Consider the following 17,363-nt stretch of genomic DNA (forward strand, 5'->3'; position numbering starts at 1 on the left):
CAATATGGCCGCCTAGCAGCCATTTTGTTTGTGAATTTTCATGTCCAAAGCCATAACTCAGACATGCTTGAACAGATCTCATTCAAAGTTGGTATTAGGACAGTGTTCTATGACATACATGTGTATATCCATTTTCGTCATGATACGATCCAATATGGCTGCCTGGCAGCCATTTTGTTTGTGAATTTTCCATGTCCAAAGCCATAACTCAGACATGCTTAAACAGATCTCATTCAAAGTTGGTATTAGTACAGTGTTCTATGACATACATGTGCATATCCATTTTCGTTGTGATACGATCCAATATGGCTGCCTGGCAGCCATTTTGTTTGCGAATTTTCATGTCCAAAGCCATAACTCGGACATGCTTGAACAGATCTCATTTAAAGTTGGTATTAGGACAGTGTTCTATGACATACATGTGCATATCCATTTTCGTCGTGATACAATCCAATATGGCTGCCTGGCAGCCATTTTGTTTGTGAATTTTCCATGTCCAAAGCCATAACTCAGACTCCATTTTCATCGTGATATGATCCCCCATACCCAACCAATCCTTTATTGTTGTAGGCATGTTCCATGTCCAACAAGCACACACAACATATCTAAGTCTGTTTGTTTTAGGTTCACAAATGTTGTTGCGTGATCAGAGTAGTGATAATTCCTTAAAACCCAATTATAGCAGGGACTATGTCATTCTCAATGACTTGTTGGAATTGGGTCCAGACTACATGACTTTGACGGGGATACCATTATTATTTTCTTGATTTTTTCAACTGTATAGTAGGTGTAAACAATGATAAAATAGACGAGGGTTGATAGGATAGGATAGGTGGATAGTTGTAGTAGGTGTAAATCATAAATGGTGATAAAATAGACAAGGGTTGGTAGGATAGGTGGATAGTTGTAGTAGGTGTAAATGGTGATAAAATAGACAAGGGTTGGTAGGATAGGTGGATAGTTGTAGTAGGTGTAAATGGTGATAAAATAGACAAGGGTTGATAGGATAGGTGGATAGTTGTAGTAGGTGTAAATCATAAATGGTGATAAAATAGACAAGGGTTGATATGATAGGTGGATAGTTGTAGTAGGTGTAAATGGTGATAAAATAGATGAGGGTTGATAGGATAGGTGGATAGTTGTAGTAGGTGTAAATGGTGATAAAATAGACAAGGGTTGATAGGATAGGTGGATAGTTGTAGTAGGTGTAAATGGTGATAAAATAGACAAGGGTTGATAGGATAGGTGGATAGTTGTAGTAGGTGTAAATGGTGATAAAATAGACGAGGGTTGATAGGATAGGTGGATAGTTGTAGTAGGTGTAAATCATAAATGGTGATAAAATAGACAAGGGTTGATATGATAGGTGGATAGTTGTAGTAGGTGTAAATGGTGATAAAATAGATGAGGGTTGATAGGATAGGTGGATAGTTGTAGTAGGTGTAAATGGTGATAAAATAGACAAGGGTTGATAGGATAGGTGGATAGTTGTAGTAGGTGTAAATGGTGATAAAATAGACAAGGGTTGATAGGATAGGTGGATAGTTGTAGTAGGTGTAAATGGTGATAAAATAGACGAGGGTTGATAGGATAGGTGGATAGTTGTAGTAGGTGTAAATCATAAATGGTGATAAAATAGACAAGGGTTGATAGGATAGGTGGATAGTTGTAGTAGGTGTAAATGGTGATAAAATAGACAAGGGTTGATAGGATAGGTGGATAGTTGTAGTAGGTGTAAATCATAAATGGTGATAAAATAGACAAGGGTTGATAGGATAGGTGGATAGTTGTAGTAGGTGTAAATGGTGATAAAATAGACAAGGGTTGATAGGATAGGTGGATAGTTGTAGTAGGTGTAAATGGTGATAAAATAGACGAGGGTTGATAGGATAGGTGGATAGTTGTAGTAGGTGTAAATCATAAATGGTGATAAAATAGACAAGGGTTGATAGGATAGGTGGATAGTTGTAGTAGGTGTAAATGGTGATAAAATAGACAAGGGTTGATAGGATAGGTGGATAGTTGTAGTAGGTGTAAATGGTGATAAAATAGACAAGGGTTGATAGGATAGGTGGATAGTTGTAGTAGGTGTAAATGGTGATAAAATAGACGAGGGTTGATAGGATAGGTGGATAGTTGTAGTAGGTGTAAATGGTGATAAAATAGACAAGGGTTGATAGGATAGGTGGATAGTTGTAGTAGGTGTAAATGGTGATAAAATAGACGAGGGTTGATAGGATAGGTGGATAGTTGTAGTAGGTGTAAATGGTGATAAAATAGACGAGGGTTGATAGGATAGGTGGATAGTTGTAGTAGGTGTAAATCATAAATGGTGATAAAATAGACAAGGGTTGATAGGATAGGCGGATAGTTGTAGTAGGTGTAATCAATGATAAAATAGACGTTCTTTATATACTGAAACATATTGACTGATGAATGTGGGATATTGACCATATAGTGCTTTATAAACTGAAACAATGTTATTGACTGATGAATGTGGGATATTGACCATGTAGTGTTTTATATACTGAAACAAAGTTATTGACTGATAAATGTGGGATATTGACCATGTAGTGCTTTATAAACTGAAACGTTATTGACTGATGAATGTGGGATATTGACCATGTAGTGTTTTATATACTGAAACAATGTTATTGACTGATAAATGTGGGATATTGACCATGTAGTGTTTTATAAACTGAAACAATGTTATTGACTGATAAATGTGGGATATTGACCATGTAGTGTTTTATAAACTGAAACAAAGTTATTGACTGATGAATGTGGGATATTGACCATGTAGTGTTTTATATACTGAAACAATGTTATTGACTGATAAATGTGGGATATTGACCATGTAGTGCTTTATAAACTGAAACGTTATTGACTGATAAATGTGGGATATTGACCATGTAGTGCTTTATAAACTGAAACGTTATTGACTGATAAATGTGGGATATTGACCATGTAGTGTTTTATATACTGAAACAATGTTATTGACTGATAAATGTGGGATATTGACCATGTAGTGCTTTATAAACTGAAACGTTATTGACTGATAAATGTGGGATATTGACCATGTAGTGTTTTATAAACTGAAACGTTATTGACTGATAAATGTGGGATATTGACCATGTAGTGCTTTATAAACTGAAATGTTATTGACTGATAAATGTGGGATATTGACCATGTAGTGCTTTATAAACTGAAACGTTATTGACTGATAAATGTGGGATATTGACCATGTAGTGTTTTATAAACTGAAACGTTATTGACTGATGAATGTGGGATATTGACCATGTAGTGTTTTATATACTGAAACAATGTTATTGACTGATGAATGTGGGATATTGACCGTGTAGTGCTTTATAAACTGAAACGTTATTGACCGATGAATGTGGGATATTGACCATGTAGTGTTTTATATACTGAAACAATGTTATTGACTGATAAATGTGGGATATTGACCATATAGTGCTTTATAAACTGAAACAATGTTATTAACTGATGAATGTGGGATATTGACCATATAGTGCTTTATAAACTGAAACGTTATTGACTGATAAATCTGGGATATTGACCATGTAGTGCTTTATAAACTGAAATGTTATTGACTGATAAATCTGGGATATTGACCGTGTAGTGCTTTATAAACTGAAACGTTATTGACTGATGAATGTGGGATATTGACCATGTAGTGTTTTATATACTGAAACAATGTTATTGACTGATAAATGTGGGATATTGACCATGTAGTGTTTTATATACTGAAACAATGTTATTGACTGATAAATGTGGGATATTGACCGTGTAGTGCTTTATAAACTGAAACGTTATTGACTGATAAATGTGGGATATTGACCGTGTAGTGCTTTATAAACTGAAACGTTATTGACTGATAAATCTGGGATATTGACCATGTAGTGCTTTATAAACTGAAACAAAGTTATTGACTGATAAATCTGGGATATTGACCGTGTAGTGCTTTATAAACTGAAACGTTATTGACTGATGAATGTGGGATATTGACCATGTAGTGTTTTATATACTGAAACAATGTTATTGACTGATAAATGTGGGATATTGACCGTGTAGTGCTTTATATACTGAAACGTTATTGACTGATGAATGTGGGATATTGACCATGTAGTGTTTTATAAACTGAAACGTTATTGACTGATGAATGTGGGATATTGACCATGTAGTGTTTTATAAACTGAAACGTTATTGACTGATGAATGTGGGATATTGACCATGTAGTGCTTTATAAACTGAAACAATGTTATTGACTGATAAATGTGGGATATTGACCATGTAGTGCTTTATAAACTGAAACGTTATTGACTGATGAATGTGGGATATTGACCATGTAGTGTTTTATAAACTGAAACAATGTTATTGACTGATAAATGTGGGATATTGACCATGTAGTGCTTTATATACTGAAACAATGTTATTGACTGGTATGTGTTGGATATTGACCATGTAGTGCTTTATAAACTGAAACAATGTTATTGACTGATGAATGTGGGATATTGACCATGTAGTGTTTTATATACTGAAACAATGTTATTGACTGATAAATGTGGGATATTGACCATATAGTGCTTTATAAACTGAAACGTTATTGACTGATGAATGTGGGATATTGACCATGTAGTGCTTTATATACTGAAACAATGTTATTGACTTAGTGCTTTATAAACTGAAACGCTATTGACTGATAAATGTGGGATATTGACCATGTAGTGCTTTATAAACTGAAACATAGGCCACAGTTTGTCTTGTCAATGTTAGGGCACAGTTTGTCTTGTCAATGTTAGGGTACATTATGTCTTGACAATGTTAGGGTACAGTTTGTCTTGTCAATGTTAGGGTACAGTTTGTCTTGTCAATGTTAGGGCACAGTTTGTCTTGTCAATGTTAGGGTACAGTTTGTCTTGTCAATGTTAGGGCACAGTTTGTCTTGTCAATGTTAGGGTACATTATGTCTTGTCAATGTTAGGGTACAGTTTGTCTTGTCAATGTTAGGGTACAGTTTGTCTTGTCAATGTTAGGGTACAGTTTGTCTTGTCAATGTTAGGGTACATTATGTCTTGTCAATGTTAGGGTACAGTTTGTCTTGTCAATGTTAGGGTACAGTTTGTCTTGTCAATGTTAGGGTACAGTTTGTCTTGTCAATGTTAGGGTACAGTTTGTCTTGTCAATGTTAGGGTACAGTTTGTCTTGTCAATGTTAGGGTACAGTTTGTCTTGTCAATGTTAGGGTACAGTTTGTCTTGTCAATGTTAGGGTACATTATGTCTTGTCAATGTTAGGGTACATTATGTCTTGTCAATGTTAGGGTATACAGTTTGTCTTGTCAATGTTAGGGTACAGTTTGTCTTGTCAATGTTAGGGTACAGTTTGTCTTGTCAATGTTAGGGTACAGTTTGTCTTGTCAATGTTAGGGTACATTATGTCTTGTCAATGTTAGGGTACATTATGTCTTGTCAATGTTAGGGTACAGTTTGTCTTGTCAATGTTAGGGTACAGTTTGTCTTGTCAATGTTAGGGTACAGTTTGTCTTGTCAATGTTAGGGTACATTATGTCTTGTCAATGTTAGGGTACAGTTTGTCTTGTCAATGTTAGGGTACAGTTTGTCTTGTCAATGTTAGGGTACAGTTTGTCTTGTCAATGTTAGGGTACATTATGTCTTGTCAATGTTAGGGTATACAGTTTGTCTTGTCAATGTTAGGGTACAGTTTGTCTTGTCAATGTTAGGGTACAGTTTGTCTTGTCAATGTTAGGGTACATTATGTCTTGTCAATGTTAGGGTACAGTTTGTCTTGTCAATGTTAGGGTACAGTTTGTCTTGTCAATGTTAGGGTACATTATGTCTTGTCAATGTTAGGGTACAGTTTGTCTGTCAATGTTAGGGCACAGTTTGTCTTGTCAATGTTAGGGTATACAGTTTGTCTTGTCAATGTTAGGGTACATTATGTCTTGTCAATGTTAGGGTACAGTTTGTCTTGTCAATGTTAGGGTACAGTTTGTCTTGTCAATGTTAGGGTACAGTTTGTCTTGTCAATGTTAGGGTACATTATGTCTTGTCAATGTTAGGGTACAGTTTGTCTTGTCAATGTTAGGGTACAGTTTGTCTTGTCAATGTTAGGGTACATTATGTCTTGTCAATGTTAGGGTACAGTTTGTCTTGTCAATGTTAGGGTACAGTTTGTCTTGTCAATGTTAGGGTACAGTTTGTCTTGTCAATGTTAGGGTACATTATGTCTTGTCAATGTTAGGGTACATTATGTCTTGTCAATGTTAGGGTACAGTTTGTCTTGTCAATGTTAGGGTACAGTTTGTCTTGTCAATGTTAGGGTACATTATGTCTTGTCAATGTTAGGGTACATTATGTCTTGTCAATGTTAGGGTACAGTTTGTCTTGTCAATGTTAGGGTACATTATGTCTTGTCAATGTTAGGGTATACAGTTTGTCTTGTCAATGTTAGGGTACAGTTTGTCTTGTCAATGTTAGGGTACATTATGTCTTGTCAATGTTAGGGCACAGTTTGTCTTGTCAATGTTAGGGTACATTATGTCTTGTCAATGTTAGGGTACAGTTTGTCTTGTCAATGTTAGGGTACAGTTTGTCTTGTCAATGTTAGGGTACATTATGTCTTGTCAATGTTAGGGTACAGTTTGTCTTGTCAATGTTAGGGCACAGTTTGTCTTGTCAATGTTAGGGTATACAGTTTGTCTTGTCAATGTTAGGGTACATTATGTCTTGTCAATGTTAGGGTACAGTTTGTCTTGTCAATGTTAGGGTACAGTTTGTCTTGTCAATGTTAGGGTACAGTTTGTCTTGTCAATGTTAGGGTACATTATGTCTTGTCAATGTTAGGGTACAGTTTGTCTTGTCAATGTTAGGGTACAGTTTGTCTTGTCAATGTTAGGGTACAGTTTGTCTTGTCAATGTTAGGGTACATTATGTCTTGTCAATGTTAGGGTACATTATGTCTTGTCAATGTTAGGGTACAGTTTGTCTTGTCAATGTTAGGGTACAGTTTGTCTTGTCAATGTTAGGGTACAGTTTGTCTTGTCAATGTTAGGGTACAGTTTGTCTTGTCAATGTTAGGGCACAGTTTGTCTTGTCAATGTTAGGGTACAGTTTGTCTTGTCAATGTTAGGGTACATTATGTCTTGTCAATGTTAGGGTACAGTTTGTCTTGTCAATGTTAGGGTACAGTTTGTCTTGTCAATGTTAGGGTACAGTTTGTCTTGTCAATGTTAGGGTACAGTTTGTCTTGTCAATGTTAGGGTACAGTTTGTCTTGTCAATGTTAGGGTACAGTTTGTCTTGTCAATGTTAGGGTACAGTTTGTCTTGTCAATGTTAGGGTACATTATGTCTTGTCAATGTTAGGGTACAGTTTGTCTTGTCAATGTTAGGGTACATTATGTCTTGTCAATGTTAGGGTACAGTTTGTTTTCAGTACACCAATCAGTAATACTACCAAGGTCACCGTTTAACTTGCACGCAAGATCTATCACTTACTGTGCCGACATATAAATCGTATAATCATCAGCAAACATCGATTTCACAATCCGAAGTACAAAGTGGTAAATCATTGATATACATGTACAAGAGAAATATAATTCAATTATCTAGTAATATTTCATTAATCACAAGGTCAATCGCTTTCCTCAAATCTAGGAAGATTACACCAAGCAGATCTTTGTTGTCAATGTGATGACACCAAGCAGATCTTTGTTCGTTCCCGCCGGACGAAGTCCGGGATGGGGACTTATGGATTGGGTTCTGTCCGTCCGTCCGTCCATCCGTCCAGAGCGGTTTCTTGGAGATGCCCGGACCGATTTTTTTCAAACTTGGTACAGGGGCAACATACAATGGCATACATATGCACGTCAATTTGTTTCATGATATGATCCAATATGGTCGCCTAGCAGTCATTATGTTTGCAAATTTTCCATGTCCAAAGCCATAACTCAGACATGCTTGAACAGATCTAATTCAAAGTTAGTATTAGGACAGTGTTCTATGACATACATGTGCATATCCATTTTCATCTTGATATGATCGAATATGGCTGCTGGCAGCCATTTCGTTTACGAATTTTACATGTCCAAAGCCATAACTCAGACATGCTTGAACAGATCTCATTCAAAGTTGGTATTAGCGCAGTGTTCTATGACATACATGTGCATATCCATTTTCGTCATGATACGATCCAATATGGCTGCCTGACAGCCATTTTGTTTGCGAATTATCCATGTCCAAAGCCATAACTCAGACATGCTTGAACAGATCTCATTCAAAGTTGGGATTAGGACAGTGTTCTATGGTATACATGTGCATATATCCATTTTCGTCATGACACAATCCGATATGGTGCAGTTTTCATGTCCAAAGCCATAACTCAGGCATGCTTGAACAGGTCCCCCCCCCCCCACCCGTCCCATCCTTTATTGTGTGTGGAATGGTTTATTCCATCATGTCATCTTGAAGAGTAGGCATGTCCCATGTCCAACGAGGAAACACAACATGAGTAGGCATGTTCCATGTCCAACGAGCAGACACAACATATCTAAGTCTGTTTGATTTAGGTTCACAAGTGTTGTTGCGTGATCAGAGTAGTGATATCAAGAAAATGACAACATTAACTGCCAGTTCCTTAAAACCCAATCATAGCAGGGACTATGTCATTCTCAATGACTTGTTGTTGATGTGATTACACCAAGCAGATCTTTGTTGTTGATGTGATTACACCAGTAAATGCTGTTTGGCAAGAGTGAAAAGTACAAAACCATGACTATTTATCGTGGTCCAAATAAGTGATAAGGTGCTGATGTATTGTCTAAAAGTGATTCTAAATGCCCCATGGGGAATTGTCTAAAGGTGATTCTAAATCCCCCATGGGGAATTGTCTAAAGGTGAATTCTAAATGCCCCATGGGGAATTGTCTAAAGGTGATTCTAAATCCCCATGGAGAATTGTCTAAAGGTGATTCTAAATGCCCCATGGGGAATTGTCTAAAGGTGATTCTAAATGCCCCATGGGGAATTGTCTAAAGGTGAATTCTAAATGCCCCATGGGGAATTGTCTAAAGGTGATTCTAAATGCCCCATGGGAATTGTCTAAAGGTGATTCTAAATGCCCCATGGGAATTGTCTAAAGGTGAATTCTAAATGCCCCATGCTACTGTTACAAGTTGACATCAAAATGCCTTGAGTGATAACCAGAATGTATTGACTCAAAAATCTTAATAACTTAAACCAAGCATAGTGTTTCAATTGCCAATTTTTTTTCCACATCCCAGCAATTGATTGCTTAAGTTCAGTAGTTTTGCGGTGCAGGCTTTGTTTGACTGCCATGGCGCTGGAAACAAAAAGTAAAGCTGGCGTATTTTATCCGAAACAACAATTTCCATAAAAATCATATTACATTGTATGCAATTTCATAAAAATCATATTACATTGTATGCAATTTCATAAAAATCATATTACATTGTATGTAATTTCATAAAAATCATACTACATTGTATGTAATTTCATAAAAATCATATTACATTGTATGCAATTTCATAAAAATCATATTACATTGTATGTAATTTCATAAAAATCATATTACATTGTATGTAATTTCATAAAAATCATATTACATTGTATGCAATTTCATAAAAATCATACTACATTGTATGCAATATCATAAAAATCATACTACATTGTATGCAATTTCATAAAAATCATACTACATTGTATGTAATTTCATAAAAATCATACTACATTGTATGCAATTTCATAAAAATCATACTACATTGTATGCAATTTCATAAAAATCATATTACATTGTATGTAATTTCATAAAAATCATACTACATTGTATGCAATTTCATAAAAATCATACTACATTGTATGCAATTTCATAAAAATCATACTACATTGTATGCAATTTCATAAAAATCATACTACATTGTATGCAATTTCATAAAAATCATATTACATTGTATGTAATTTCATAAAAATCATACTACATTGTATGCAATTTCATAAAAATCATACTACATTGTATGCAATTTCATAAAAATCATACTACATTGTATGCAATTTCATAAAAATCATATTACATTGTATGTAATTTCATAAAAATCATACTACATTGTATGTAATTTCATAAAAATCATTACATTGTATGCAATATCATATGCAAGGAACAATTTTTGTCCTCATTAACATATCATTTTCATGCAAAGTTATCCAATGGTGTTTTTGGTATGACACTACAGTGAAAATACAATGTACCACTAGTATGACTGACTGAATCTACTTTTGGGTTTGCTATAAATGAAAGAAACTCACCATTAAGTAATTTTCAATTTGTTATAAATGAGGAAAGAAAAGTGACGTGTAGAATTGAACCCATGTGTCACTTTTCTTTCCTCATTTATAACAAATTGAAAATGACTACTCACTGACTCTACTCACTTTCTGACTAACCCTACTCACTTCCTGACGAACTCTACTCACTGACTCTACACACCGACTCTTCTCACTGACTCTACTCACTGACTCTACTCACTGATTCTACTCACTGACCCTACTCACCGACTCTACTCACCGACTCTTCTCACTGACTCTACTCACGTCCTGACTGACTCTACTCACGTCCTGACTGACTCTACTCACTGACTCTACTTACTTCCTGACTGACTCTACTCACTTCCTGACTAACACTATTCACTGACTCTTCTCACTGACTCTACTCACTGACTCTACTGACTTACTCTACTCGCTGACTCTACTCACTTCCTGACTGACTCTACTCACTTCATGACTGACTCTACTCATTGACGCTACTCACTGACTCTACTCACTTCCTGACTGACTCTACTCACTAACTCTACTCACTGACTCTACTCACTTCATGACTGACTCTACTCACTGACTCTACTCACTTCATGACTGACTTTACTCACTTCCTGACGAACTCTACTCACTGACTCTACTCACTGACTCTACTCACTTCCTGACTGACTACTCACTGATTCTTCTCATTTCCTGACTGACTCCATTCACTGACTCTACTCACTGACTCTACTCACTGACTCTACTGACTGACTCTGCTCACTGACTATACTCACTGACTTCCTGACTGACTCTACTCACTGACTCTACTCACTTCCTGTTACGAACTGACTCTACTCACTTCATGACTGACTCTACTCACTGACTCTACTCACTTCTTGACTGACTATACTCACTGACTCTACTCACTGACTCTACTCACTTCCTGACTGACTATACTCACTGACTCTACTCACTGACTCTACTCACTTCCTGACTGACTCTACTCACTGACTCTACTCACTGACTCTACTCACTTCCTGACTGACTACTCACTGATTCTTCTCATTTCCTGACTGACTCCATTCACTGACTCTACTCACTGACTCTACTGACTGACTCTGCTCACTGACTCTACTCACTTCCTGCTACGCACTGACTCTTCTCACTTCATGACTGACTCTACTCACTGACTCTACTCACTTCTTGACTGACTATACTCACTGATTCCACTCACTGATTCTAATCACTTCCTGGCTGACTCTACTCACTGACTCTACTCACTGACTCTACTCACGTCCTGACTGACTCTACTCACTCACTCTACTCACTGATTCTAATCACTTCCTGACTGACTACTCACTGACTCTACTCACTGACTCTACTCACTTCCTGACTGACTCTACTCACGTCCTGACTGACTCTACTCACTTCCTGACTGACTCTACTCACTGACTCTACTCATGTCCTGACTGATTCTACTCACTGACTCTACTCACTTCCTGACTGACTCTAATCACTGACTCTACTCACTGACTCTACTCACTTCCTGACTGACTCTACTCATTGACTCTACTCACTGACTCTACTCACTTCCTGACTGACTCTACTCACATCCTGACTGACTCTACTCACTGACTCTACTCACTTCCTGACTGACTCTACTCACATTCTGACTGGCTCTACTCACTGACTCTACTCACTGACTCTACTCACTTCCTGACTGACTCTACTCACTAACTCTACTCACTGACTCTACTCACTTCATGACTGACTCTACTCACTGACTCTACTCACTTCATGACTGACTTTACTCACTTCCTGACGAACTCTACTCACTGACTCTACTCACTGACTCTACTCATTTCCTGACTGACTCCATTACTGACTCTACTCACTGACTCTACTCACTGACTCTACTGACTGACTCTGCTCACTGACTATACTCACTGACTTCCTGACTGACTCTACTCACTGACTCTACTCACTTCCTGTTACGAACTGACTCTACTCACTTCATGACTGACTCTACTCACTGACTCTACTCACTGACTCTACTCACTTCCTGACTGACTCTACTCACGTCCTGACTGACTCTACTCACTGACTACTCACTGACTCTACTCACTTCCTGACTAACTCTACTCACTGACTCTACTCACTTCCTGACTGACTCTACTCACTGACTCTACTCACTGACTCTACTCACTGACTCTACTCACTGACTCTACTCACTTCCTGACTGACTCTACTCATTGACTCTACTCACTGACTCTACTCACTTCCTGACTGACTCTACTCACATCCTGACTGACTCTACTCACTGACTCTACTCACTTCCTGACTGACTCTACTCACATCCTGACTGACTCTACTCACTGACTCTACTCACTTCCTGACTGACTCTACTCACTGACTCTACTCACTGACTCTACTCACTGATTCTAATCACTTCCTGACTGACTCTACTCACTGACTCTACTCACTGACTCTACTCACTTCCTGACTGACTCTACTCACTGACTCTACTCACTTCCTGACTGACTCTACTCGCTGACTCTACTCACTGACTCTACTCACTGACTCATAATACAATGTATGGTGTTCTTGTCATTTCTTTGTTAGGTTAAGAGCTCCCTTCAAATCAACAGTTTGATGCAGTATTAGTTAGTCTGATTCAAACTGTGTTATATGTGTTACTAATTGTACTTTTACTGTGTTATCAGCAGGCTGATGATGAGTGCTACAAGTGTCATCGTAGTGGTCACTGGGCCAGGAACTGCAGAGATCCACGTTATGGTAAGTTATAGTTACCAGTATCAACCTAGTGGTCACTGGGCCAGGAACTGCAGAGATCCATGTTATGATAAGATATAGTTACCAGTATCAACCTAGTGGTCACTGGGCCAGGAACTGCAGAGATCTACATTATGGTAAGATATAGTTACCAGTATCAACCTAGTGGTCACTGGGCCAGGAACTGCAGAGATCCACGTTATGGTAAGATATAGTTACCAGTATCAACGTAGTGGTCACTGGGCCAGGAACTGCAGAGATCCATGTTATGGTAAGATATAGTTACCAGTATCAACCTAGTGGTCACTGGGCCAGGAACTGCAGAGATCCATGTTATGATAAGATATAGTTACCAGTATCAACCTAGTGGTCACTGGGCCAGGAACTGCAGAGATCCACGTTATGGTAAGATATAGTTACCAGTATCAACGTAGTGGTCACTGGGCCAGGAACTGCAGAGATCCACGTTATGGTAAGATATAGTTACCAGTATCAACGTAGTGGTCACTGGGCCAGGAACTGCAGAGATCCACGTTATGGTAAGATATAGTTACCAGTATCAACGTAGTGGTCACTGGGCCAGGAACTGCAGAGATTCATGTTATATAGTCGATTTTCCGGTTCCAAGATGCATTGCGCGAGAGGACGTCGCTTATGTTGTTAGAGTTAGTCTTGTTTTGTCTTTATTACATTTGAAATAACATTTTCATCAGGAAATGATGGTAAGACATGTTGACCTCTTTAATTATGGGTGATTTTATGGAACGAAGACTGAACGCCATCAATGACAGAGTGGGATTTTACGGGTAAACCCAGGGTACCTTCATTTGACAACCATCCCCCTGAGTAGCACGTGCAAACCCCTCAGCGCGTACAGAATACATGGCATTGTATGGAGAGGCACGCAATGCATCCTGGAACCAACAACAGGTCTATAGTTACCAGTATCAACCTAGTGGTCACTGGGTCAGGAACTGCAGAGATTCATGGTATGGTAGATTAGCTACCAGAACCCTTGTAATTGTCACTTGGCCATTGTACATTTAGTTGTCATGTTGTCACTGTAGTGGTCACTGGGCCTGGGTAGTGGTCACTTGGCCAAGTAGTTGTCACTGGGCCTGGGTAGTGGTCACTTGGTCTGCGTAGTGGTCACAGGGCTGAGTAGTGGTCACTGGGCCTGCGTAGTGGTCACTGGCCTGGGTAGTTGTCACTTGGCCAGGGTATGTGCCTAGCAACAAGACCATGCCCATAGCAACTGCCAAATGATCGTGTATATTGCAAAGATAACAACAGAGTTGGATAGGCAACTGGATAATCATTCAGCAAATGAACACCTATACCTAGCATGGATCAACATGTGCATAAACATTGATGAAAACTGTGCATTGACCTTTGGCCATGACTCTGATCTCCTAGTTCAGTTTTGCATTATCAGACACTTAGTAGTATTTATTGGTTGCCCAATTTCTTTTAAATCACGTCTCCATTCAGTGACATAAAAGTTAAGAATTTGAGGGGTGTGTCTTCTACGAGGACTTTTTCAATGGATGGATAGACACCTAATTTGAGTGTCTATACCTACATTGTACATGTACATGTACATGTATGTTATCATGGGTAGGCGGACAGTGAACACATGGTCAAGTTGCAGCTCCTTTACTTGCAAGATTTGCTACCGTAAAGTGAGGTTTTTGCGGGTGACAAGTATATGTATTGATACTTATCCCCACCAGCACCATCTCTAAGTAGACTGAGGTTTAAAATGTCATCATTAAAGGAGAAAAGACGAAGGCCAAGATCTTCAACTTCTGATTCAGGTAACGAATTCAACATGGTGACCGAAGACAATGGTGATGATGTCATGGTATTGCTTCACCAACTTCGTGTAGGTCTAGAAGGAATTTGTAGATCCATTGATAGTAAGGTTGACAAGCTGAGAATTGACCTTTGTAAAATTGTTGAGTCAAAGATGGAAAGTCTGAAAGATGACTTCATGCTGGATATTGGGAGGCTAGATTCTAAACTTTGTGAACTTGAGCATAAACTGGATGCAATTCCAGGTGTGTCAAATGGCGGTGTAAGACCTGTAGATGTTCCAGACATCATGGTTATTGCCTTTTGTATATGCCATGAAAACGCTGTGAGTACAGACATCCAGGTGACAACCTTGCTTAGAGCTCTTGGGGAGGATGTCTTCACCAAAGTCAAGGTGGTAGAAGCAGTTCGTCTTAGAAGTCACAGAGTAGGTGTCCCGGGTATCGTTAAGTTTGCAATGGAAAATGTTGAGCGAAAGAAGATTGTTCTTCAGGCCAAACAACATCTAAAGGACAGTGAGCAGTATAAGAGGGTTTTCCTTCACCCAAGTAAGTCACATACCGAGCGCATCGTAGAGCTTAATGCTAGAACACTTCTTAGCGAATTACCAAATGGAAGTAGTTACAAGGTAACCGCAAATGGTCAAATTATCAAGAAGGCAAATTGTCAAGAAGACAGAGTTGATGATAATGACTCAGAATAGGACACTATAATGTCAGGGGATGGACTCGGTGGAACAGTTTGCTCAGGAGTGAAATTTTGTTAACTATAAGGGCAGATATAATTTCTCTGAATGTAACACATTTGTCTGGGGATGAAACAATACAGTTACGAGGTTATCAGTGGGTAGGGTTTAACAGAGCATGTGTACATCATAATGCACGCAGGAACTTTGGAGGTGTTGGAGGTGTGGGTCTCTTTATCAAAAACTCACTGTATAGCGATTTCATAGTAGTACAATTGATAATTCATCTGACGGTATTTTGGGAGTGCGTTTTACAAATATGGTTTCTGGTTATTCCTTTGTTGTGTTTTCCTGTTATTTGCCGCCTGAGAATTCGCCTTGGGGCCGAGATGCTAATAGGTTTTTTGGCCACCTGCTCAGTCAGTTATATTTTTATGGCAATGATGTCGATTCTGTCGTCATATGTGGTGATTATTATGCTAGCATTGGTGCCTTGAATCATAGCATTGGGTTTCTGGATGACATTCCACAAAGGAATGTCATTGACAAAGGTGTTAATCAACATGGTCACTGTTTTCGTGATTTCTTACAAGAGTCCAAACTGTGCACATTAAATGGCAGGTGTGATCCTCAATGTGATGATTTCACATCAGTTTCGACTACTAGGGGTTCAGCAGTAGTAGACTATATTTGTGATGATTTCACATCAGTTTCGACTATAGGGGTTCAGCAGTAGTAAACTATATTTGTGATGATTTCACATCAGTTTCGACTACTAGGGGTTCAGCAGTAGTAGACTATATTTGTGATGATTTCACATCAGTTTCGACTACTAGGGGTTCAGCAGTAGTAAACTATATTTGTGATGCATGATTTCACATCAGTTTTGACTACTAGGGGTTCAGCAGTAGTAGACTATATTTGTGATGCATGATTTCACATCAGTTTTGACTACTAGGGGTTCAGCAGTAGTAGACTATATTTGTGATGGTTTCACATCAGTTTTGACTACTAGGGGTTCAGCAGTAGTAGACTATATTTGTGATGGTTTCACATCAGTTTTGACTACTAGGGGTTCAGCAGTAGTAGACTATATTTGTGATGATTTCACATCAGTTTTGACTACTAGGGGTTCAGCAGTAGTAGACTATATTTGTGATGGTTTCACATCAGTTTTGACTACTAGGGATTCAGCAGTAGTAGACTATATTTGTGATGGTTTCACATCAGTTTCGACTACTAGGGGTTCAGCAGTAGTAGACTATATTTGTGATGATTTCACATCAGTTTCGACTACTAGGGGTTCAGCAGTAGTAGACTATATTTGTGATGATTTCACATCAGTTTCGACTACTAGGGGTTCAGCAGTAGTAGACTATATTTGTGATGCATGATTTCACATCAGTTTTGACTACTAGGGGTTCAGCAGTAGTAGACTATATTTGTGATGCATGATTTCACATCAGTTTTGACTACTAGGGGTTCAGCAGTAGTAGACTATATTTGTGATGATTTCACATCAGTTTTGACTACTAGGGGTTCAGCAGTAGTAGACTATATTTGTGATGCATGATTTCACATCAGTTTCGACTACTAGGGGTTCAGCAGTAGTAGACTATATTTGTGATGCATGATTTCACATCAGTTTTGACTACTAGGGGTTCAGCAGTAGTAGACTATATTTGTGATGATTTCACATCAGTTTTGACTACTAGGGGTTCA

At 38.3% G+C, this 17,363-nt stretch overlaps 1 protein-coding gene across 7 annotated transcripts in view; it reads left to right on the top strand.

Annotated features, from left to right (window-relative positions):
* Positions 1-17,363, top strand: part of LOC144447981 (uncharacterized) — a 109,096-nt gene that overhangs the window by 66,118 nt on the left and 25,615 nt on the right. For 5 of the 7 annotated variants that reach the window (XM_078138108.1, XM_078138114.1, XM_078138111.1 and 2 more), the window contains exon 5: positions 13,072-13,144. In XM_078138108.1, the coding sequence (XP_077994234.1) occupies positions 13,072-13,144 (73 nt within the window). The remainder of the gene's footprint in view (positions 1-13,071; positions 13,145-17,363) is intronic. The other 2 variants (XM_078138109.1, XM_078138113.1) reach the window with 1 other exon arrangement.

This window comes from Glandiceps talaboti, chromosome 17 (assembly GCF_964340395.1).
Source record: "Glandiceps talaboti chromosome 17, keGlaTala1.1, whole genome shotgun sequence".
In the NCBI taxonomy this organism is placed as follows: Eukaryota; Metazoa; Hemichordata; class Enteropneusta; family Spengelidae; genus Glandiceps; species Glandiceps talaboti.